This window comes from Carassius gibelio, chromosome A20 (genome assembly GCF_023724105.1).
Source record: "Carassius gibelio isolate Cgi1373 ecotype wild population from Czech Republic chromosome A20, carGib1.2-hapl.c, whole genome shotgun sequence".
Lineage (NCBI taxonomy): Eukaryota > Metazoa > Chordata > Actinopteri > Cypriniformes > Cyprinidae > Carassius > Carassius gibelio.
The window spans coordinates 3,434,530-3,458,175 of record NC_068390.1 but is presented as its reverse complement, the minus strand read 5'-3'; the positions used below and the strand labels follow the sequence as shown (position 1 = coordinate 3,458,175).

Genomic DNA, 23,646 nt, shown 5'->3' with positions numbered 1-23,646 from the left:
TAAAAACATTTTAATTGTAACCTTTTTTTTTCAAAAGCAATGAGATGCAGTGACCCTTTACTGTCCTACAGGGGTCTGAGGAGACCAAACTGAAGCACCAGCATATCTCCAAACTGGTTGCAAGTCTGGGAGATTTCGTGAGGATGGTGGACAGAAACATAATTGCTAGGACCCTCTCTCAGCTCAAACTAGAACTTGACTTTGACAGCACAGCAATCAGCCAACTCCAGGTGGCGCTCTTCGGCTTCCAGGATGCGGTGAGCGTCTGGCCAAAGCCATTTAATAATTTCCTAAAGGTGCGGTCACTAAGGCTACGTTCACCCTGCAGGCAGATGTGGCCCAAACGTTTTGATGACATGTGACAGATCTGTTTTTATCATGACAGTGTGAACAGCACAAACCACATGAATCTGATCTCTTCAACTCAGATTTGTGCCACTTCCATATGTGGTGTTGAATCTGATACAGGTCAGATGTATTGCAATGCGACCGCAGTGTGAACAGTCATATTGGAATTCATGCAAAGTTTACATCACTCTAGATCAACATTTGTTACGATTCTGCGCTCATGGGAGTCACTTCAAAGATTTTACACACCCAGAGTTATCAAGAGTTGCGAAAGGTGGTCAGTGAAAGTACAACAGTATTACGGTGACAACTCTATATACAAGCAAAACATGAGGGCTCATATCATAACATTTCTAAACTCGGCTCTCTTCTGACAAATCCTTCTCTTTATTTTTCAGATTTCCTGCACATAATTTTGCTGGCTTCTGCGTCAGATCACACTTTAAATAAATGAATAATCGCTTACTTTATGTCCTCCATGTTTACTTCATATGACAGTGTGTTCGCAAGTTATACTTCAGAATTGAGCTACTGCGTGGGTTGAAGCGACCCCACTTACGTAATTATAGACTCAACTCAACAATATTTATATAGCACCAATAAAAACAACGATTGTTGACCAAGGTGCTGTACAATCAATTAAAAATCAACAACATTAACAGTCAGAACATCATAAATGACAGAATTGAAATTGACAGAAAATTGGCTTTTTTAGGATTAATGGTGGAAAAATAGCTTTTGATTTGTGAAAGTTCTTTTCAATTAAAATCTGAAAAGTACTTAAACTTAGCTGTTTTTAAAACACTTTCTGAAATTGTATCAGACTTGAAGCTAATCTTTTTCCCACTTTCTTTTGGCCCTTCTACAGCCCTGTCTAAGAGCACGAGTATCCTCATTGTGTTGCTTGGCTTTTTTAGGAGCCAGAGTTTAAAATATTAGCAGAGATAGTTTTAAAATAATTAAGATCATCTGCACCACTCCAATCACAAACCAAGTCGGTTGATTGGGTTACCTCCTTAAAAACAGCTGAAAACTCAGTACAAGTAGTTGGTGTGATCCTACACGACCAACAGACACCATTATTAGGTGGAGTTATGGTAACATTTGTGGGGTCTCTGAACGTAATAGCAAATCTTTTGCAAAATCACGTACTGACAAACCACGAGAAAGCACTTAATCAAGGGTATGACCTTGTGTATGAGTAGGAGTAGTAAGCTGTGCCAAATCAAAAGAGTCAATAAGACTCAAAAAATTCTCTGGCTAAGAGATTATCTGGGCAACACAAGTTTGTGTGTTAAAATCCCCTAGGATTAAAAGTCTATAAAAATTGGGGATGATTTACCCTAAATTGACTGAAAACTTGTTAATAAAGACCTAATGTGGTTTAGGTGGACGATAAATGACTGAGATCCCTATTGGATTATCCAGTTCCAAAACTGGAATAGACATCCATCGCTAACATCTGACGACAATAATTCTCTTTAAAAACAGAAGCCCGTCCATCACCTCGACTCCCAGAGCGAGGAGAGTTTAAGAATTTGCAATCAGATGGTACCAGTTCAGAAAATGGGTTCAGGTCCCCTGGAGCGAGCCCAGTTTGCATGAATTAAAGTCATTGATGATAACCATTTTGTTTGACACTGACCTGGCGTTAATCAGTGACATCCTAATCCCTCGGGACTCAATGGTCCACTCTCAAGCCCGGGATAGGGAACGGAGGTGACTACTACAAACTTCACCTCGGTGCAGATGTGGGGACTCCTTGGCGGTTGATCCAGCAAATCCCCAGTAATCAGTATCTTGTTGACTGTTCCCCATGCTTAACATCATGGAATAGCTCTACAGTGATGTCTTTAATGCCAAGCAGTGTTTGAGGATCGTAGGTTAAAAGTGATGAAACATTTTGTAAAATGGCTAACATAAAACCCATTAAAACCAACAAACAGACGTGTAAGCACGACAGGCAGCGGACGGCACCATCATAACTCCTCTCTGGAGCAGCACTGCTGGCTTGGGTCTCCACTGAGCTGTTGCTTGCCTTGTTGCAGGTGTTTCGAAACACTAAGAGTGCACCAACTGTGTCTATAGTTTTGGATTAGTTTTGAGAAGCAATTGGGTAGATTTTGTTGTGAAAACGTGGCAACCCTGTTCGTTTTGTTCTTTTTCACTTCACTCAGTTCAAAATCATGATCTGTTCACACTGGAAATCTAATATTGGCCACATTTAAAACAACAATGTGAACAGCTATATACAAAAAAAATTATAATATCTGAGCAAAAACCGGAACTGAGTACTAAGGCTTGCAGTGTGAACGTTACAAAAATTTGGTGGGCAAAAAAAAAACACAAAAAAATCAGCATGGGGTTTCTTGCATAAACCTTCCTAACACACAGATTCCTATTAAAAGAGCAGCGATAAATGTTTGATAAACACTTAATTTTACTTCTTGCTTCAACTGAAATGATCACATTATGGAATTATTTTTCCAAAAATAACCAGTGTAATTTCATGTTAACTTGATAACTCTTTTCCTGAAGTTCAAACTGATTGTAACATTTCAATAAAATTCCTGAAGTTCATTATATTTATATATATATATATATATATATATATATATATATATATATATATATATATATATATATATATATATATATATATATATATAAAATGTAATAGTTATGGCCCAACATTTTGCATTTCTCCAGGTAAATAAAGTTCTTCATAACCACAACATAAAGCCGCACTGGATGTTTGCCCTGGACAACATCATTCGAAAGGCTGTTCAGACTGCCATCATCATATTAGTTCCTGGTAAACAGCAACAGAGTTTCTTTTTTAAACAATCCGTTTTCATGGCTGCTGCTCCAGGAGCAGTTCATCTGATGTGTTTGTTCACTCTCAGAGTTGCGGCCACACTTCACGCTGGCGTCTGAGAGCGACCCCGCTGAGCAAGAGGACATTGATGAGGACACAGTTCCTCAGGGGAGCGCGGCGCTGAAGGATATAGCGCCACCTGTTGCTCATCATGACGACACTGTGGCCACATCTGGAGTGAGCACGCTCAGTTCAACCGTTTCCCATGAGTCTCAGAGCGCTCAGCGGTCCATTAGCATGCAGCTGGGTCGCATGAAGCTAGAAACCAATAGGTAAGTGGATTTGTTTCGCTGTATCTGCAGCTCTGATTTAAGGTATTGAGTTCAATTGATAGTGACCGACTCTGATGATGAGTAACAAATAATGAACGCCAGTCACCATATAAGTCATGGTGTTGGGGTTAATTTGGGCTTTTTGCATATAATTAAAGTGAATGGTTAATGGGCCTGTCAAATCTCAAAAATGTAAGAGCATAAAAACACTGTAAAAAACTTGTTTCATACAGTATTTTCCTGCTTAATTGGTACGTCAACCATTGTGTCACACTTCTATGACAAAACATTACTTGTAACCACAGTGCCTGTCACATTTGGACTTGGCAACTGGAAAAATACAATTTAATTTAATTAAATAAATAAAAAATTAATTCATGTAAATTAAACCTGGTAAGTGTTTCTAACCAGATATGAGTATTCATATTATTGGAATTGGCAGTTGTACTTTTTTCCTAAACATAACAATAGTAAAGAAGGATCAAGTAGGAAGAGCCTTTCTGTGGTGCTATTAAAGTGTTTTTTGACCGTTTCAATCCCCATTCACTTTTATTATATGGAAAGTCATATATTTAACTACTCTGGACAGTTTCTGTCATGATCTAAAGTTATAAACATCTGCATGACTGCGTTTGTTTGTTTGTTTGTTTGCTGTAGGTTGTTGGATGAATTAATAGAGAAGGAGAGAGAGTATCAGTTTATCTTACAGCAAGTGCTGGAGGAGAGAAAACAGGAGATCAAGCTACTGAAGCGTCGATCCGCGTCCGCAGGTCAGTCTAATGTGCACGCGCGCACACACACACACACACACACACACACACACACACACACACACACACACACACAAGTTTGTTTTTGTGTAAAGTGTGTTCATCCCATAGGTGTAATGGTTTTTATATTTTAGAAACTGTATATTCTATGGCCCTTCACCAACCCTACACCTAACCCTAACCCTCACAGGAAACTTTGTGCATTTTTACTTTCTCAAAAAAACTCATTCTGTATGATTTATAAGTGTTTTGAAAAATGGGGACATGGGTTATGTCCTCATAAGTCACCCTCTCCTTGTAATACCTGTGTCATACCCATGTCATTATACATGGGTATGAGTTGTGTCCTGATATGATACAAAAACAAGAGCACACACACACACACACACACACACACATACACACACACTTATCAGAACTCCAGACTACAACTAAAAAGATCTAAGATCTAGACATCTATACATTCACTAAAAATCTAAGAACTAAAATCTTATTGCTTTCATTCCTGTATTTTGCAGTCTATTAATTCATTATGCAAGGAAATATTTTCAGTATCACCTCAAACTCTACACCACAGTCCAGCCCTGTGTTTCATTATTGTGTTTATGGCAGATGTTTCGGGACACCTGGTGAGCATCAGCAGTTCATCAGATCGAGAAGGAGACCAGGAACTTCTGGAATGGCTTAAAGAACACGGGGCAGATGCAGATTCCATCGAGAAGGTCATTTTATTCAATTTGGTCGCCAAACACTGTAAATTCAAGTTGTCCTGTATGCATGAACAGATAATGGAATATTTTCTGTCCAAATCACAGATTGTATCTGAAGATTACAGTCTTGATGACATCCTTCATTATGTCACACGTGACGATTTAAAGACTTTGAGATTACGGTGCGTGAACATTTATGATAATCTCGAATATTTTAAGTTTTTTTTTTTTTTCTCCCCCAAAACAGCCAAGAACATATATAGGAATGTGTTTTTAAAAATATATAACGATGCATAACAATAATGCATGTATTTGATATAAAAAAAAAGTATTATAGTGAAATATAACAATTTACAATATTTTAATCGTTTATTCGTATGGCAAAGCCTCCAGTGTCACATGATCCTTCAGAAATCATCCTAATAAGCTGATTCGCTGCTCAAGAATCATTTCTGTGGGACACAATTGAAATGGTTGTGTCGCATAATGAATTGGGAATTTCAGGATTGTTTGATGAAAGTTCTGACAGCATTTATTTGAAATATAAATGACAACTCTACATATAGTATTGTGTATTTTCTGCATTATTTTTGCAGTTTGGTGTCTGCTGAACTTCATGAAACAATATAAAAATGTTACCTTATATATTAGAATAGGTATATGCTTATCTAATGCAGCATTACATTTGTTTTATAAACTGCTCATTCATTATTTAGGAAGAAAAAAAGAAATTGTGTTTGGGCTTGCTGCACATGAATACTTTCTACTGAGTAAATCTGACTGAACCCAGACAAATAAGATATATTAAGATAAATAAGACTGGATTGGATTCCACTTCTGTGTACATGAACATCTTTTTAGATGTACATTTGGTCCTCCTCTTTGCAAATTTTTTTTTATGTATATGTATTTTACAATAAAGTAAGTAAATATTCTCTTAATAAATAATTTAGAATATATGGTCATTATAAAAAGAACTGGTTGCACTTTATTTTACAGTACGTGTACTTACATGTACTTATAGTGTACTTACAGTGTATTTATCTAAGAAAGTTCTGGTAACACAAGGTAACTACATGGGGCAGGGTTAGGTTTAGGGGTAGGTTCACGGTTAGTACCTAGTTATTACATAGTTATTGTAATTACTATAATAAGTACACAGTATGTACATGAGGAACAGGACTGTAAAATAAAGTGCTACCAAAGACGTATTAAGTGCAGTTTCCTAGGACGTTTGAAGCTGCTTTAGCTTTAGGCTTATAAAGGTTGTCTGTTATGCACATTAAGCACATTTTTCCTGGTGTTGTGTTTCCAGAGGTGGAGTCCTGTGTAAACTCTGGAGCGCTATCACTGAGCACAGAGAGAAGCCAGGCTGAAGACCAGAGCCATGTGCTCACGTTTGATGCTTAACCAAATATCTAGTGGGATCAGTTCAAGTCTCTGTGATGATAATACATATCACATGTTCATGTGTTTTCACTTATTAGTGCTGTCAAATCATTAATCGCGATTAATCGCATTCAACATAAAAGTGTTTGTTTACATAATAGTACACACACATATACTATGTATAGAAATACACAAACATGCTTATATTTAAAAATATATATTTCTATTTGTATATAATCAATATTTTATATATAAACAAAACATATTTTTCTTTAATATATACATGTATGTGTGTGTATTTATACATTATACATATACACAGTACACACACACATATATTATGTAAACAAACACCTCTATTTTGGATGTGATTTAATTGTTTGATAGCACTACTGTGTTTTTTATCTGCAGTTATACAAGTAACTGTATGTTAATTGTTGAAGATGCACACATTTGATACACGTTACGGGATCTTTATACAGGAGGCTTGTTTTATTTGTTTAAGTGTGTTTACAGAAACATGTCTCGACTGCCTGAGAACCTTGTCCAGCCCAAATCCCTTCTCCTTCCAGAACCGACACTGGAACCAAACACATATGAGTCTGTGTGTGCGTGTTTTATAGACTTTATATCTTATATGTATCTTTTTATTTATACGGTATATTATTTTCAAGTAATTTACAATATATATATTTTAATCAGCTAGTTATATTTGCTTATATTCTGAATTACAGCTATGAAGAAACACAATAACCCATCAAACTGCACTGTGTTCCCACATATTTGGGATGATAAATGAATAAACCGCCTCTGAAGTTGTATATAAACTCCCTCAGAGGTATATTCCTGAGATAATATGTAAACTGCACAATGTTTCACTATCTAGAATCGCAGAGAAAATATATATAAGGTAAATTTTGTGCTTATGTCTATTTATTCTGCACAAACCTCCAAGACCTTTTTATTTTGGAAAGCTACGATTGTTGTTGAAATTGATGGCACTGCAAGTTTCTAGTTAAATGATAAAACAACATATATACACATGTAATGACTTAATCTCGACATTTAATTGCAGTGAGTATTTTTACAGTCAGGGCTAGGTCATTGGAGAAAAATAAACTTAGTTTATGTATTTATATATGCATATCCAGGTCTATATAATGTGACAATCATGTAACGATAAGTTGGATATCTGTGATAAATGTTTGCATGATCCGTCTTTTCATTCTGACTCTTTTGTGCACGTTAAAATTTCACTTTTGAAGTAAATAAAAACTTTGAAGAAATGTTTCCTTCTATAATTCCAGCTAATGTAACATTGGTGTTATTACATTTACACTTGTTGTGTAAAGGTACGTGTAGTAAGTTCGTGTGGCAAGGAAGAGGACAAAGGGGTCGGCTGGACTGCTGACGTATTTAACCAAAACTAAACAAAGAACAAAGAAAATCACAAACACCCAAACGGTGACTCTTATTCTGACACGCTCCGTCAAACTTCCGGTTCACTCCTTCCGGTTCGGGTCAGCAGTCCGTCTCTCTCTCGCTTGCATCCGTTTCTCCCGGCGTTTTATACTCTCTCCACGCCAATTACTAGAACGAGAAACAGGTGATGATAATTTTTGCCCAAACCACTCACTTACCGCTCGTCTCCTGATTCTCTCTCCCGCTGCGGACTTCGCTAAACCACGCCCCCCCTGCCACATACCCCCACCGCCCGACTCAGGCCGGGGAGCCATCCGGCCTGCAGCCCCCCCCCCCCATTTCTGGAGAGGAAGTCGGCCACCGCCATCTGAACACCCGGCCTGTGGATCACCTTGAACTTAAAAGGCTGAAGAGCTAGATACCAACGAGTGATCCGCGCGTTGGTATCCTTCATGCGGTGGAGCCACTGCAGCGGAGCGTGGTCCGAACAGAGGGTGAACTCCCGTCCCAGGAGATAATAGCGGAGGGTGAGGACGGCCCATCTGATGGCAAGGCACTCTTTCTCGATGGTGCTGTACTTAGCCTCTCTCTTCGAGAGCTTCCGGCTAATGTACAGCACCGGCCGTTCCTCCCCCTCTATCTCCTGGGACAGGACTGCCCCCAGCCCCCTGTCCGATGCGTCTGTCTGCAACAGAAAAGGGAGAGAAAAATCAGGAGAGTGTAACAGCGGCCCGCCACACAGAGCAGCCTTGACCTGAGTAAAGGCCTGCTGACACGGCTCCGTCCACTGGACCGTATCTGGTACCTCCTTTTTAGTAAGGTCAGTCAAAGGGCTGGTGAGGTCCGAATAATTAGGAATAAACCGTCTATAATATCCCGCCAGCCCCAAGAACTGTCTTACCTCCTTTTTGGTCTTGGGTCGTGGGCAGGTCGCAATAGCGGCAGTCTTATCAATTTGGGGACGCACCTGCCCATGCCCCAAGTGGAAGCCCAGATACCTTACTTCCACACGCCCAATCGCACACTTCTTTGGGTTGGCCGTGAGCCCCGCTCCCCTCAGCGACCTCAGGACAGCCCTCAGATGCTGCATATGCCGCTGCCAGTCATTACTAAATATAATAATATCATCTAGGTAGGCAGCAGCATATGCAGCATGGGGCCGTAGAATCCGATCCATGAGGCGCTGGAAGGTAGCTGGGGCCCCGAACAAGCCAAACGGAAGGGTAACAAATTGGTGTAATCCGAACGGCGTTGTGAAAGCTGTCTTTTCTCTGGACAATGGAGACAAGGGGATCTGCCAATAGCCCTTTGTTAAGTCCAATGTCGAATAAAAGCGAGCCGTGCCTAGCCGATCAAGCAACTCGTCAACCCGCGGCATTGGATACGCGTCGAATTTCGACACAGCATTCACCTTGCGGTAATCTACACAGAATCGGACTGAGCCGTCCGTTTTCGGAACTAAAACTATCGGGCTCGCCCAGTTACTATTAGATTCTTCTATTACCCCCATGTCAAGCATAGCGCCCAATTCAGCCTGAACTACTTGTTTCTTGTGCTCAGGTAAACGATACGGCCGGCTGCGAACTACCACGCCCGGCTCGGTCTCGATATGGTGCTGAATTAGGTTAGTACGGCCCGGTAGGGGCGAGAAGACGTCGGCAAACTCTGCTTGCAATTTCGTTACATCAGTGAGTTGGGACGGCGAGAGGTGGTCTCCACCTGGAGCCAGGGCGAGGGATTGGGGTTTGATATTCGCCTCTGGCCCGAGATCATCCTCTCCGCCAATCACCGTTGCCAACATCACTGATTCCGCCTCATTCCATTTTTTAAGGAGGTTGAGGTGGTATATCTGACTGGACCCGTTCCTATCGGACCGTATTACCTCATAATCGAGATCTCCGACCTGTCGTGCGACCTCAAACGGTCCCTGCCACTTAGCCATTAATTTGGAGCTCGACGTTGGGAGTAATACAAGTACTTTCTCTCCCGGTGCAAATTTGCGTAACCTAGTTCCCCTGTTATACAGCTGGCTCTGGCGGTCCTGGGCTTGTAACAAATTCTCCATGGATAGCCGCCCCAATGTGTGGAGTTTTGTTCTCAAGTCCAGCACATACTGAATTTTCGTTTTTGCCCTGAGACGGTCCCTCCTCCCAAGTTTCTCTCAGTACGTCGAGCACCCCCCGGGGCTGGCGTCCATAGAGAAGCTCGAAGGGGGAAACCCCGTGGAGGCTTGTGGGACCTCTCGCACAGCAAATAACAAGGGCTCTAGCCACCTATCCCAATTTTTGGCGTCTTCGTGAACGAACTTACGAATCATGGATTTAAGTGTGCGATTAAATCGTTCGACCAGGCCGTCGGTTTGTGGGTGATAGACGCTAGTTCGAATCGATTTAATGCCCAACAATCCGTACAGTTCGCGTAGCGTACGTGACATAAACGCCGTGCCCTGATCGGTGAGGATTTCTTTTGGAACCCCCACCCGGGAGATAAGACGAAACAGGGCATCCGCAACACTTTTAGCGGAAATGTTGCGGAGGGCCACCGCTTCAGGATATCGTGTTGCATAATCAACTATGACTAATGCAAAGCGATGTCCTCGTGCCGATCGCTCTAATGGCCCGATGAGGTCCATGCCAATTCTCTCGAAGGGGACCTGCATTAAGGGAAGAGGGCGCAAAGGCGCTTTTGGGGCGGCCGGTGGGTTTACCAATTGACATTCCGGACAAGACGCGCACCACCTGCGCACGTTGTCATGAATGCCCGGCCAAAAGAAGCGGGCCATGAGGCGATTTAGTGTTGCGGCCTGTCCCAAATGGCCCGCCATAGGATTAGAATGAGCCGCCTGGAAAAGCATTTCCCGGCGGCTCTTTGGAATTAACAATTGGGTTGTATTCAATTTTGTCCGAGCGTCTTGGGTCACTCTATACAACCGGTCTTTTAAAATGGCAAAATACGGATAGGAGAGCGGGAGGGCAGGTTGGAGAGACTGGCCATCGATGGCGCAGACCTGTTGAAACGCATGTTTTAGTGTCTCATCCTGAGACTGCTCCAGAGGAAAGTCATCACGCTCCGAGAGAATTAGTCTCCCGATTTCGTTCAGTTCCCCTGAAGCAGACCACAGCGACCCTGGCTCAGTTTCTCCCACCTGTACCCGCACGGCCTCCTTCCGTGCCTTATTTCCCCAAGAGGCATCCGCACATAACGACCCCAATAAAACCGTAAACGCAGGCCAATTCGTTCCCAAAATTACCGGATGCCGGAGGTGGGGACTAACCGCCACCTCTACACTATGCTTTTGTCCCCGGAAATGAATGCTAATTGGGACAACCGGATACTCCACCACATCCCCGTGTACACACCGCACCTTAACCACGCGGCTTGTATCCAATGCCCCCGGTTGAATCAGGCTTTGATGGATTGAGGTTTGGTTACATCCCGAATCCACCAAGGCCGGATATGTACCCCCCTTGATACTCACGGGTATTTGGTACTCGCCAGCCTGACCGGGGGTGACCTGTGGGACATCCGGGACCCGGATCATTGTCCCCACCTCCATCGCTGGACACCTGTCCACGAAATGCTCCGGGTCCCCGCAACGCCAACAGGCCAGCCCAGACCTACCCGCCGCCCCAGTGGCAGGGAGTGGATTGGAGAATTGGCGCGGAGAGAGTGGAGAAAAGGAAGCACTGTCCCCCCCAGCAGGCACAATCCCTGCCCCCCTGGGCGGGGCCCTTGGGCTCCCGAAGTGTCCATGGTCGATCCCGCCCCGCCCCCGGGGCGGGACACGAGGAGGGCCGGGTGGACGGGACCTAGGGAGAGGGACAGGGCGAGAGAGAGAGGGGGGAGAGAGAGAAGGAGAGAGAGAGTTAGCAGGTGGGGGTGCGCCGACCCCTGGGCACGCCACCATGTGGTCCTCCGCCAGATGGATGGCCGAGTCCAGCGACGTGGGGCGGTGGCACTGGACCCACTCGGCCGTCTTCTTGGGAAGCCGAGCGATGAACTGCTCCAGCACCACCAGGTCGACGACATGCTCCACGTCACTTCCCTCGGCCAGTAGCCACTTGCGGCAGGAGTCCCGGAGCTGTTGGGCCATCGCGAAGGGCCGGCCGGCCTCGCCCAAATCCAGGGACCGGAAGCGCTGGCGATGTTGCTCTGGCGACCGGCCGACCCGCTGGATAATGGCCCTCTTGAGGTCGTCGAAGACCAGGAGGTTCGCCACCGGAAGTTGTTGCGCGGCCACCTGGGCCTCACCGGAGAGCAGGGGTATTAGGCGTACCGGCCACTGCTCGCGGGGCCACCCGCAGGCCTCCGCCGACTTTTCGAAGAGCTCCAGGAAGGCCTCCGGATCGTCCTGGGCCCCCATCTTGTGAAGCGGCAGGTGCATGGGGGCGGCGGGCGGCCCGGCGGCCTCGGCGCGAACCTCCCGATCCATCCAGCTCCGGAACCTCTCGCGGTCCTCCTGCTGGGCCTGAACGATGGCCTGGAATCGTCTCTCCTGATCGGTCCTCAGGTCCAGCAGGGCCTGATGTTGTTCTTGGTGCAGGACCGCGAGGGAAGCGATGATATCCGCAAGCGGCGTGGAGGACGGGCTTTGCATGGCGGCGGCGGTCCTTCTTCCTTCCCGGGTTTCGGCACCAGTGTAGTAAGTTCGTGTGGCAAGGAAGAGGACAAAGGGGTCGGCTGGACTGCTGACGTATTTATTTAACCAAAACTAAACAAAGAACAAAGAAAATCACAAACACCCAAACGGTGACTCTTATTCTGACACGCTCCGTCAAACTTCCGGTTCACTCCTTCCGGTTCGGGTCAGCAGTCCGTCTCTCTATCGCTTGCATCCGTTTCTCCCGGCGTTTTATACTCTCTCCACGCCAATTACTAGAACGAGAAACAGGTGATGATAATTTTTGCCCAAACCACTCACTTACCGCTCGTCTCCTGATTCTCTCTCCCGCTGCAGACTTCGCTAAACCAAGCCCCCCCTGCCACAGTACGTTAATATGTTTCTGGTTGCCACATACTCTGTTTGTAGATATGTCATTGTAAAATGTACCTGTTGTTTGTGAGGCATTCATGGCCATCTCATGACTGCCTCGCCCCCCTTTTCCTTCTTTAGTGGAACAACAGACAGTTTGAAGAACAACATAAGACCCCATACAATCTCGTTGCAATTGAAGCTTTTCAGCTTTTCAGGTGTAAAACATACTCAAAACTTTTACTCAAGTGGAAGTAAAGATACTTAGTGGGAATTTTTCTCAATTAAAAGTACAAGTATCTGGCCAAAAACATACTTGAGCAAAAGTAAAAGAAAAAATGTAACTTTAAATTGTACTCAAGTATCGAAAAAGCAGAAGTACTTTTTTTATTTGTTATTTTGTAACTAAAAAAATGCACAGGTCAAACACATACGCATACTAGTGCAACAACATTTAAAATGCAGCTCAGTGACACACACACACACACACACACACACAAATACAGGGAAAGGGATTCAAAGGAAAAAACTATCCACCCTCATGCCATCCAAAATATAAATTATTTTTATTTATCAAATGAACACAAACTTAAGAGTTTAGGGGACAAAAAATAATCTCTTAGTTTAATGCAATTGAATGGGACATCCAAAAATGAATATGACAGACAGTAACTCATACAACCGCAGTCAATGAATCAGTGTATTCTTAAGTGAAAGGATAAAAAAATGAAATACCAGTATTAAAACTTGACCGTCGTGTTCACTTCGTGTGGTTTCTGAAGTGATCATGTCCCCTTGCATTATCCAGACTAAAAATATTTTCCTGTGTTCATCTGAAGAAAGAAAGTCATAAACATCTGGGATGACATGGGGGTGAGTAATTGATGAGATGTTGAGAAATCTTGCATTTTTAGGTGAACTATTCCTTTGAATAGCAAGATGTAATGCAGAGGCCAATATTCCAGACTCACAGAATTAAAACACATTCTGAAGGCCACTTTTGTGTGTTGTCCATTCAACACCACTGTCTAAGGATAATTCAATTTTGAATTGTTTATTTGAGGTATTTAGAGTTTTTTTCTTCTTCTCAGCAATATTGATAAATAATTATTTGTTACTAATTAGATTAATAAGCAAATCATATTATTATTAAGATAAAATACTCGCTGACAAGTCTTAATTGCAACATCATTAAACATAAATTACAATTTATTTAACATAAAATGTTCATTAAAACACTTTTTTTGGGGGGGGGGGGGGGGGGGGGGGATTTTTAAAATTTTATTGAACGTGACTTTGCTACTACCTGAATATGATTCCTCAGATTTGATTGTAAACTTTTGAAGCCAGACATTGACCTGATGAAAGTCACAACTGTAGAAATAGAAGTAGAGATGTGTGCTTGGTGCGTGAAAACAATGATCATTGGTCTTCTGTTAACCACGTTTATTGTGAATAAGATAAAATAAAATGTACTTTTTAAGATTAAATAAAATTGTAAGATGTAAAATGTAATGTGCAAATTCCCCAAAATAATACTAAAGTAAAGTAATCAAGTAAAATTCCTCAACACCCTCCAATTCCCTCATGAGCACATGTTTGGTAAACCCATCATTAAATGTGTCGTCCTAATAGCTCAAGTGTTCCCCTTAGGTGCTGTTTTGCATTGCTACAAAGTGTCTAATAACCATTTCACCCTTAAAAAAACATTAAGGCACCAAAACAGGCCCCTTAAGGCAAGCTGTGATGTCATGTGTGCGACTCTTCTTGCTGGCCGGCGCATGTTGATGACGCAGGCGCGACATGGCGGTGTTGCTGGAAACAACGTTAGGAGACATCGTGATCGATTTATACACAGAAGAGAGACCGAAAGGTAGTTAATAGTGACATTAATGACACACGAAGAGTTTAAACAAACCTGTTGTGTTACACGCATGATCATTTGAGACCGTCAACACCGCTAACGTTACATGTGATCAATATAAGACATCTCCGTAGGAACTTTGTATATTTGGTAAAATCCTGATAATTGTGCTGTATAACGATAATGTGAGTGTTTTCGCCGTTATGTTACTTAGTGGTTCATTGCATTTTAAGAGTAGAAACCAACTTTAAGATATTTTAAGGCTCATAAATGGGATAACAATATAGGTTTAAAAACAAGTCCGTGGGCTATAGTAGCATAAACAGTTATTTCCTCTTAAATTAGTCAACGTTTTTGTACAAAGGAAGGTTTAGTTATGTCGAATCATTTAAGACAAGTGATTTTACTGAAGGCTACCAGGATAAAGGAGTTTATTACATTAATTCACAATATGTGACCCACTTTAGTAATCCTAATATGATGAAAACAGACTCGTGTATCCTCACACTGACAATTACTAAATAGTTCATTAGCCTAAATCATGAACATAATTATAAATATTGAAATTAGACATCAGTTTATTAGTTTACAAAACTGAATATTTCTGTTGGTCGTTTAATCTTTCTATCGTTAAACAGCAGTCAAATAGGAAATATTTGGTTGAGCTTCTTACATCTTCTACTTAAAGCAGAATTAATATAAGGTAATTATTTTACAACTTTTGTTGGAACAATACCGAGGTCTGGTCCTCACTGCTGGGTACGGCCCTGTGTACATGCTGTGTATCAGTTTTACATGAAGCATGGTACTGAATGATAATCATACTTGTCTTTCTAATTTGCAGCATCTCTGAACTTCCTGAAACTGTGCAAAATCAAATATTACAACTACTGTCTGATTCACAATGTTCAGGTAATATACTATTTATACATATGGATCTCTGTCGTTATATATGTTTTAAAATATATTTGTTAAATATATCCTTTAAAACCATCATTAGGTAATTCACAAAATGCTCTCATTTCAATTATTCTGAAAGCTCATGGTAATTTAATGCAAAGTTATTGCACATATGGCTGCAAATTGAGGCTGTGCATCATGGCTGCCAGTGAGTTTTCCATATTAAGATCTGTTGCATCCTCTACTGCAGAAAGATTTCATCGTTCAGACGGGTGACCCCACCGGCACGGGACGAGGAGGAGAGTCTGTGTTCGGGTGGGAATTACTCATTCATTCATTCATTTAAAATATCTTTGCTAACTGCATGCACATGTATGTATTGTGTGCTGATGGTGATTGTGTTTGTAGTAAACTGTATGGCGATCAGGCAAACTATTTTGAACGGGAGAAGATGCCTAGGATCAAGCATAGAAAGAAAGGGACAGTGTCTATGGTGAACAACGGCAGTGACCAGCATGGATCTCAGGTGAACTCTGAACACATCTAATACACAAGTGTCAAGTATGACTTGACAGTATGAGTGCTTTACTTCTTTTTTTCTTTTTCATTTTGTTCCCAGTTTCTGATCACCACAGCAGAGAATCTGGATTATCTGGATGGTGTTCACACAGTGTTTGGAGAAGTCACGGAGGGTTTGGACGTGCTTTCTAAAATCAATGAGACCTTCGTCGACAACAACTTCATCCCTTACCAGGACATCAGGTAGGACAGTTTTTAGATAGTGAAAGACTGACCCAGACCATTTATTATATATGATATGATAACTGGTATGCAGATTCGATATTTAAGCGCAGTGTACAGCTGATCAGAGCAAGTTATGTTTTTGCTTCCAAGTAGAGAAAGTCAGTGTTTTCCTGTTGGAAAATGCCAGGTTACTGGCTTCAGATCTTTGATTTGTGTGTCTTTGTTGCCTTTTTTTGCATCCTTTCCTCACATTTAGCTCCATTTAGCTTTGGATGTGAGGGAAGGATGTAAGAAAAGAAAATTAACTCGAACATCAGTTTGAAGCATCATCAGCTGTGCTCAAGGCATCTGCCATTTATATATATATATATCTCAATCGAGTCACATGTCCTGTTCGAATATGTGAATTGTATAGTTTATTTAAATTGCTATGGGAAAACACAGGTTAAAATCATTGTGAGAGATGTGAAGAGAGAGGACAGTTTATACATGTGGAAGGTTTTTTGACAAGAAACATTTCCAGATAGAAAACACCTGTGTATCCTCGCTCCTAGCTCTGAAAGTGTTAGATCATGCGTCCACACCAGATAATTAAGATCCAGATCCTGTCAGAAAATATCCCTTCTGTCTGGTAACAGAACCACTAGTCAGCAAATTTGTCTCATAGCCAAAACCTGTTAATAAGAAGTCTTGTCTGGAACCATAAAACTACCCACAACTGTATTAACAGTCTTCTATCAGTCAAGAAGTTGAGTGAGCAAAGCTAGTGAAGAGCTATAGCAGGAGATGAAGTATTGATAAAAAAAATAAAAAAAAGCCCCTACACAATTAAACTAAAATTATGAATGAAGTGAAAAGATTCAATTGCTGCATTAAACTTAGATTTGCTCATGTTGTGTCCTATTTCTTGAATAATCTTTATAAATGGTTTATTGAATAATCTTAGACTGAATTTGATCAGTATCCCGGGCTGGAGGAGCGAGGAAATGAGGATGCATCAGTTGAAGTAATGTTTGAGGCATTTAGCCGAAGGAACTTGCTAGATATCCACAAGATGAACTGATGAAATACCTAGGAAATAATAAAAAACAAAAACCTTTTTTCAATTATTTTGGTGTAATCCATTTCCATGACACAAAAGCTGCTTAATTGCTTCATGTTAGAGAGCCGGTCTCTTTCTGTCTGAGGTTGTCTTGAACAGAATAAAATTACAAATACAATTTGTACATGATATCTGCTTTAAACTTGAGTTGATGTAATAGTGTTTGAGTTAATAACATATATATATTACTCATATAACATATATTAATATCACTTTTAAGCGGGCAGTTAATAGAAATTATGCATTAATAGTGAAGCAGGTACATTATAAACACAGTTTTGCCGTTTTCTCTGTTTTTGCACCAAACAAAGCCACATCAGAATGAACAGTTGCATGCCTTCAAACGACTCACAGTGGTGTCTTTCCAGAACGAATCAGTGTTTTAAACAAATCACTAGAGTGAATGATTTAGTGACTCTCAAAGATTTATCATCACTAACCAAACATCGCCTCCCCTAATGCACAGACTGACCGCAGTGAAGAGTCCTTATATCAGCTCTCAGTTGTGAGGTTTGGGGTTGGTTCACATTCAAAGATGAGTTTCATAAGGGCTATATCCTAAAGATCAGTGCTGTGTTTGCAGGATTAACCACACGGTGATTCTGGACGACCCGTTTGATGATCCCTCGGGCCTCCCGATCCCAGACCGATCGCCTGAACCCACTAAAGAGCAGCTGGATGTGAGTCTTTATTCAGGGCATAACCCCAGTCCTGTACTACATTACTACAGCAGCTTAGAGATGATATGTGCAATACTTGCAGGATTAACTATAAGCCATTGTTAGGTTGATTTGTTGGGCTGGGGATAGCCAATGATTTCCTGATTAAATGAAATTTTAATTCGCAATCTCTTCACTTGATTTGATTCAGCACTGTGTGATGGCTACAGTGAATGATGTGAATGGTGACTGTAACATAGTCATGGTTTACTTGATTGTCTGTCTGGCTTGTTGGTCTTCATTTATAAATAATTAAAATGTGTTTAGCTTAGGTTTGAGTGACCCTAAAAGCGGAGGGTTGTGTGTGCGTGATCTTTTATTAGTGTTGTTATCAGAAAGCATTACCAAGGACATCAGTTCAGTTCCTAGGAAAATCCATTAATGTGTGTATAACGTTAAACATCAGTTTTAGTAAACGTATCACGTTATGCATTCACTTTAGGACCCTTTAAACATCGCTAAATCAGTGTAACATAGCCTTGAGTGGCTTAATATTTAGAAAATAGTTTTTGTTTTTTAATTCATTCAAAAAAGTTCAATTCGTACAGCTGAGTCTTTACTCATTTTCAGAAAACATCTTAAGACTCCTCTTTTTCGCCAGCACTTAACCGACTAGCACTAGCACTTACCTTCTCTTTTCCTGTCTATCATATTCTTAAAGGGGGGGTGAAATGCTCGTTTTCACTCAATATCCTGTTAATCTTGAGTACCTATAGAGTAGTACTGCATCCTTCATAACTCCAAAAAGATACTCTTTTTTGGAACAAAAATACTCTTTCAAACGTATAACTTAATTTTTGAAACTTTGTCCATGTTTAGCATGGGAATCCAACTCTTTATCAGTGTAAAAAACTCAGTATGAATGAAATAGCATTTCACCCCCCCTTTAAAAACACAAACCTGGCTCTGTGTTCTGTGCTAGAGTAACTGAGACTTGTCATGGCACTTGTACACTGTTGTTGTTCTCTTGTTGACCTGGCTGCTTGTATTGCTCTCATCTGTAAGTCGCTCTGGATAAAAGTGTCTGCTAAATGATTAGATGTAAATGTTAAAGTGCTGTGTTCCTCTTTCTAAAGTGAATAGTCCATGCTTGTGCATATTTCAGAGTGGTCGTATTGGAGCAGATGAGGTGATAAACGATGAAGGGGCGAGAGACGCCGAGGAGCTGGATGAACTGATAAAGGACAAGGAAGCGAAGACACAAGCCATTTTACTGGAGATGGTAAATTTCATCACGTGCAAACATAACTTCAACTTTGATTTATTTATATAGGGCATTTAAATTCAACTCTGTTGCCCCAAGTGCTCCACAGATGTTAAGAATTAAAATCACACACACACACACACACACACACACACACACACACACACACACACACACACACACACACACACACAGATAAAACAGACAATTGTAAGGGTTCCCATAGTCAAAATGTCCCTACTTCAAAAGCCAGACTGAAAATGTGTCTTCAGCGGTGAATAAAGACGGAGTATGTCTGCAGTGAGTGAGACAGACATCTCTTTCCTGATGTGAACGCCTGTTTCTTGTTGAAAGGTGGGTGATCTTCCAGATGCAGATATTAAACCTCCAGAGGACGTGCTGTTTGTGTGTAAACTGAACCCAGTGACCACCGATGAAGATCTAGAGATCATCTTCTCACGCTTCGGACCCATTAAATGGTGAGATAATAGATGATGTTCCCGCTTTGTTACGTGTGGACTTTTCCTCTTTCACATAGGCACAGACTGTCATTCAATTTCACAATCATTTCTGTAAATAATAAATAAAAATACGGTAATATACATGGTAGCACTTTAGTTTAGGGACCAGTTCTCACTATTAACTAATTGCTTCTTAGCCTGCATATTACTAGCATATTAGCTGATTTGTAGTACTTATAAAGCACATATTAATGCCTTAATCTGCACGAGCATATATTAGATGCCTTAATCTGATCTAATATCTAAATTTAACAATTACCTTACTAACTTTTAATAAGCATCAGATTAGTCGTTTACTGAGGCAAAATCTTAGTTAAGAGTGAGAACTGGACTCCAAACTAAAGTGTGACATATATACTTTTTTTTTTTTTTAATGTATTTGTTTATTTTATTTGTAGATAGAGAGGTTAATCCTGCAATACATGGTATACACTGGTATAGTTTTAGCAGTAGGTTGTATTTATGTATAATTTTGACCATAGCTTGTGCCTTAATACTAGTGTGTGTGTGTGTGTGTGTGTGTGTATGACTTTGATCTGACATGTTCATGTTCATTTGCAGTTGTGAGATCATCAGAGACTGGAAAACAGGAGAATCTTTGTGCTATGCATTCATTGAGTTTGAAAAGGTTTGTAAAGTCTTCTGTGTATCTGCCATCTTTGGAGAAAAGTGCAAAGTTACTGAGCCATGTTTTGAAAAGTAGACCAGAACGGTTACGCAGAAGTTATACATCCAAATCCACATGGACACTTTTTTAATACTAAATATAGATATTTCTAAGTTTTGAGCAGTTGTAGTCCATAGATAAATATCCTTGATGGATCCTGATCAGAATACAAGTGTTAAGGTCTGTGTGTAATGATGCTTCATCAGGTCCACGCATCCCTTCAAATGTTAATAAGTTCTTGATTATAAATACTAGAAGTGTGCAATGTCTAGTTCATCGTCTAGTGGTCAGTCATTTGTGTATTTTTTGTTGAGGTGGAGGATTGTGAAAAAGCATTCTTCAAAATGGACAATGTCCTGATAGATGACCGTCGCATTCATGTGGACTTCAGCCAGTCAGTGTCCAAGATCAAATGGAAAGGCAAAGGTATTATATAAAAGTATTTCCTGTGAATTAATGAAAATATAATACATTTCTGCAGAATTATACTCCACTGCTCTGTCTTTGTTGTTTATCTGCATGTAAATGTCAGCGATAGTGAATCAAAATTAAATACAAAGTTTTAATGCAACTAAAGGTAATGTATGCGGTAGTTGATAAACTGGACAAAGAGTGGTTTTATTGGCAGTATGCTTCTTTTTTTAGGTGGGAAGTACACTAAGGAAGATTTTAAGGCCTACGAGAAAGACCTGGAAAACAAATCCAAGCTGGCTTTGAAAGACAATGTCAAAGCCAAGCAGGAGTATCCTTTACAGTTAAATCATACTTGGACGATTGTATGTCACTTTGTAGGATCTGCACGCACTTAATTTAAAGAAGTCTCCAAAAAGTATATGTGATACTTTGCAGAGATGGTTTGGCTTAAATCACAGGTTTAGTATTTCGTTGTTTGCTGTGGTTGTTGTAACCGTTACCCATTAATGTGTTGCTTTATTTTTTGTTAAAAATGCGACATGCTATGTACTTAATTTTGATGAAATGCATCACAAATAGTTTTCCTCTGGAATAACAACATGCACTCAAAAAAAGTTCAGTCTTCTCACAAGTCAGTATTTCTTGACTGTCTTCTGAAGCTCCCGTTACGAGCTTCTCTTAGATGAAGATGAGGATGAGAGAAGGAGGGACGACAGAGAGAAAAGTGACCGGAAACGACATTCAGACGAGAGGCCCAAGGACAAAAAGTCAAAGGTACAATGCTGTGGATTTGAATAGATGACTGGTTTTGCTTCAGGGGCCAGATTTTACTTTTGGACATCAAGTAGTGGCAAATAATGGGACTATAGGCCCCTGGGGCTCCCTCTGGTCCACATCTGCCCACCAGAGAGTTAAAGAAAATGAATAGGATCTAATGGCATACTCTAATGGTGATTCGAGAACCAAAAAATTTACTTTTGTACATTTACATTTAATCACTTTGAAGACACAATTGGGGGATACATAAAGCAATTCTTCTTAAAGAGGCAAACAGACACAGGAAATGCTTATAATACCACGTTTTAGACATTGTTCAAATAAATACATGCTAGAAAAATGAATAGACAAAGAGAAATTGCTGAGTCTGTGGCTGTCCTATATGCAGCATCAATGTCTTGAACTTAATGCGACCCGTAACTGGTAGCCAGTGCAAGGACATAAAGAGAGGTGTAACATGGGCTCTTTTGGGTTCGTTGAAGACCAGTCGTGCCACTGCTTCCTGTATCATTTGTAGAGGTTTGATTGTGCTTGATGGAAGTCCAACAGAAGAGCATTGCAGTAGTCCAGCCTAGAAATGACAAGGGCCTGGACAAGAAGTTGTGCAGCATGCTCCGTTAGTAAGAGCCTGATCTTTCTGATGGGGTACTTGTAGAAGAACCTAGCTCGATGGAGAAATCATAGTGTAGGGTTGGAGAGGCATAGCAATGGTAGAAGAAGCCATGCGCCTGTATGATGAGTCTCGGTGATGGTGTGTATATGGGGAAGAGGAGCGGTCCAAGAACTGAACCCTGAGGAACCCCAGTGACAAGTTGATGTGCTTTGGATCCCTCCCCTTACTTGTTTGTTTTTCTCCTGCTTTTATAGGATCGTGATGAGACTCGGAGAGAAAAGGATAAAGGCAGACAGCGTTCACGTTCAAGAGACCGAGAGAGATACAAGGAGCGCGAGAGGGGCTGGGACAAGGGAAGAGAAAAGGAGAAACAGAGAGACAGAGGCAAAGAGAGAGACAGCGATCACAAACGCTACAGACGAGATCGCAGCCGCAGTCGTAGCCCTAAGAGATCAAAGTATTAACCATCACTGTCACTGTGTGTCAACAGAGCAGGTTTCCTAAAACTTACTGATTTCAGTTAAAACAAAACAAAAAAAATACACCAATTCATTTTTACTTGTAAAGTAAAATCTTGCAGTTAGTTTGCAAATGTAGGCAATGTTTGTGATGTTCTAAAAGGTTTGTAAAGTTGTTGATGCATAAATATGGATTGACAGGGTCGACATCAGCCCTTTGTGTTTATGAAGTGTGCTCTGGGGCTTTTAATTTCTGTGCAAATTCCTGTGTTCGCTTGTGGTTTTGAGAGCCTTACTCTGGCACTGTATTTAACAGGTTAGGAGGTGAAAATGGAATAAAATCGGTGCAAGAGTAGAGCTTAATTGCATGACCAGTCGTTACAAGTGAACTCATTTCTTGTCAGTTAAGAGGTTTCGACAGAAATATTTCAGCATTTATAACTGAACTTCAGTGGTGAGCTGTCTGGCTCTGTACAAACTGCGGTGAAGGTTTAGCTCAAAAATGTTAATTTGGGTGAGTTCTTGTAAAGGGGGCCACTTTTTATTAAATTTGTAATTAACTCAGATGTTTCTTTCATTTTATGTATCTTCAGCTGTAATATTTTCATCTCAATTCACAGCATTTTGATGGAAGTGAACTAATTAAAAACGTGACTGAAACGCACACAACTAATAGGCTAACAAAACTAATAAGAGGAACATTTAAAATGTAATATGGTCAAACCTTGTAAAGCTGTATTTCACTTCTTTTCTCCTTTTTTAACTCCAGGTTCAACTTCATGCATCACCTTTGCACTTCTGCTCTTTCCTTTCTTCCTTATCGGACTCAAATTTCCTTTGTTTTTAAAGTGTTAATTATACAATCCAATTATAGAATAATAAATGGATATCAGATTATTTAA

General features: G+C 40.9%; 2 protein-coding genes across 3 annotated transcripts in view; both read left to right on the top strand.

The window, feature by feature from the left end:
- LOC127938309 (mitogen-activated protein kinase kinase kinase 5) overlaps window positions 1–7,653 on the top strand; it is a 61,244-nt gene extending 53,591 nt beyond the window's left edge. For both annotated transcript variants that reach the window (XM_052534836.1, XM_052534837.1), the window contains exons 24-30: window positions 72–257; window positions 3,058–3,163; window positions 3,255–3,498; window positions 4,156–4,268; window positions 4,881–4,990; window positions 5,084–5,160; window positions 6,294–7,653. In XM_052534836.1, coding sequence (XP_052390796.1) covers window positions 72–257; window positions 3,058–3,163; window positions 3,255–3,498; window positions 4,156–4,268; window positions 4,881–4,990; window positions 5,084–5,160; window positions 6,294–6,354 — 897 coding nt within the window. In that variant the 3' untranslated portion in view covers window positions 6,355–7,653. The remainder of the gene's footprint in view (window positions 1–71; window positions 258–3,057; window positions 3,164–3,254; window positions 3,499–4,155; window positions 4,269–4,880; window positions 4,991–5,083; window positions 5,161–6,293) is intronic.
- A 6,844-nt stretch (window positions 7,654–14,497) lies between these two features.
- On the top strand, window positions 14,498–23,308 carry ppil4 (peptidylprolyl isomerase (cyclophilin)-like 4). Its single transcript, XM_052534852.1, has 13 exons — window positions 14,498–14,634; window positions 15,470–15,537; window positions 15,776–15,840; window positions 15,934–16,051; window positions 16,145–16,287; window positions 17,955–18,051; window positions 19,196–19,312; window positions 19,649–19,773; window positions 20,377–20,443; window positions 20,797–20,908; window positions 21,128–21,224; window positions 21,556–21,670; window positions 22,541–23,308. The coding sequence occupies exons 1-13, from the start codon at window positions 14,565–14,567 to the stop codon at window positions 22,748–22,750; spliced, it is 1,404 nt and encodes a 467-aa protein (XP_052390812.1). The 5' UTR covers window positions 14,498–14,564; the 3' UTR covers window positions 22,751–23,308.
- The last annotated feature ends 338 nt before the right edge of the window (window positions 23,309–23,646 follow it).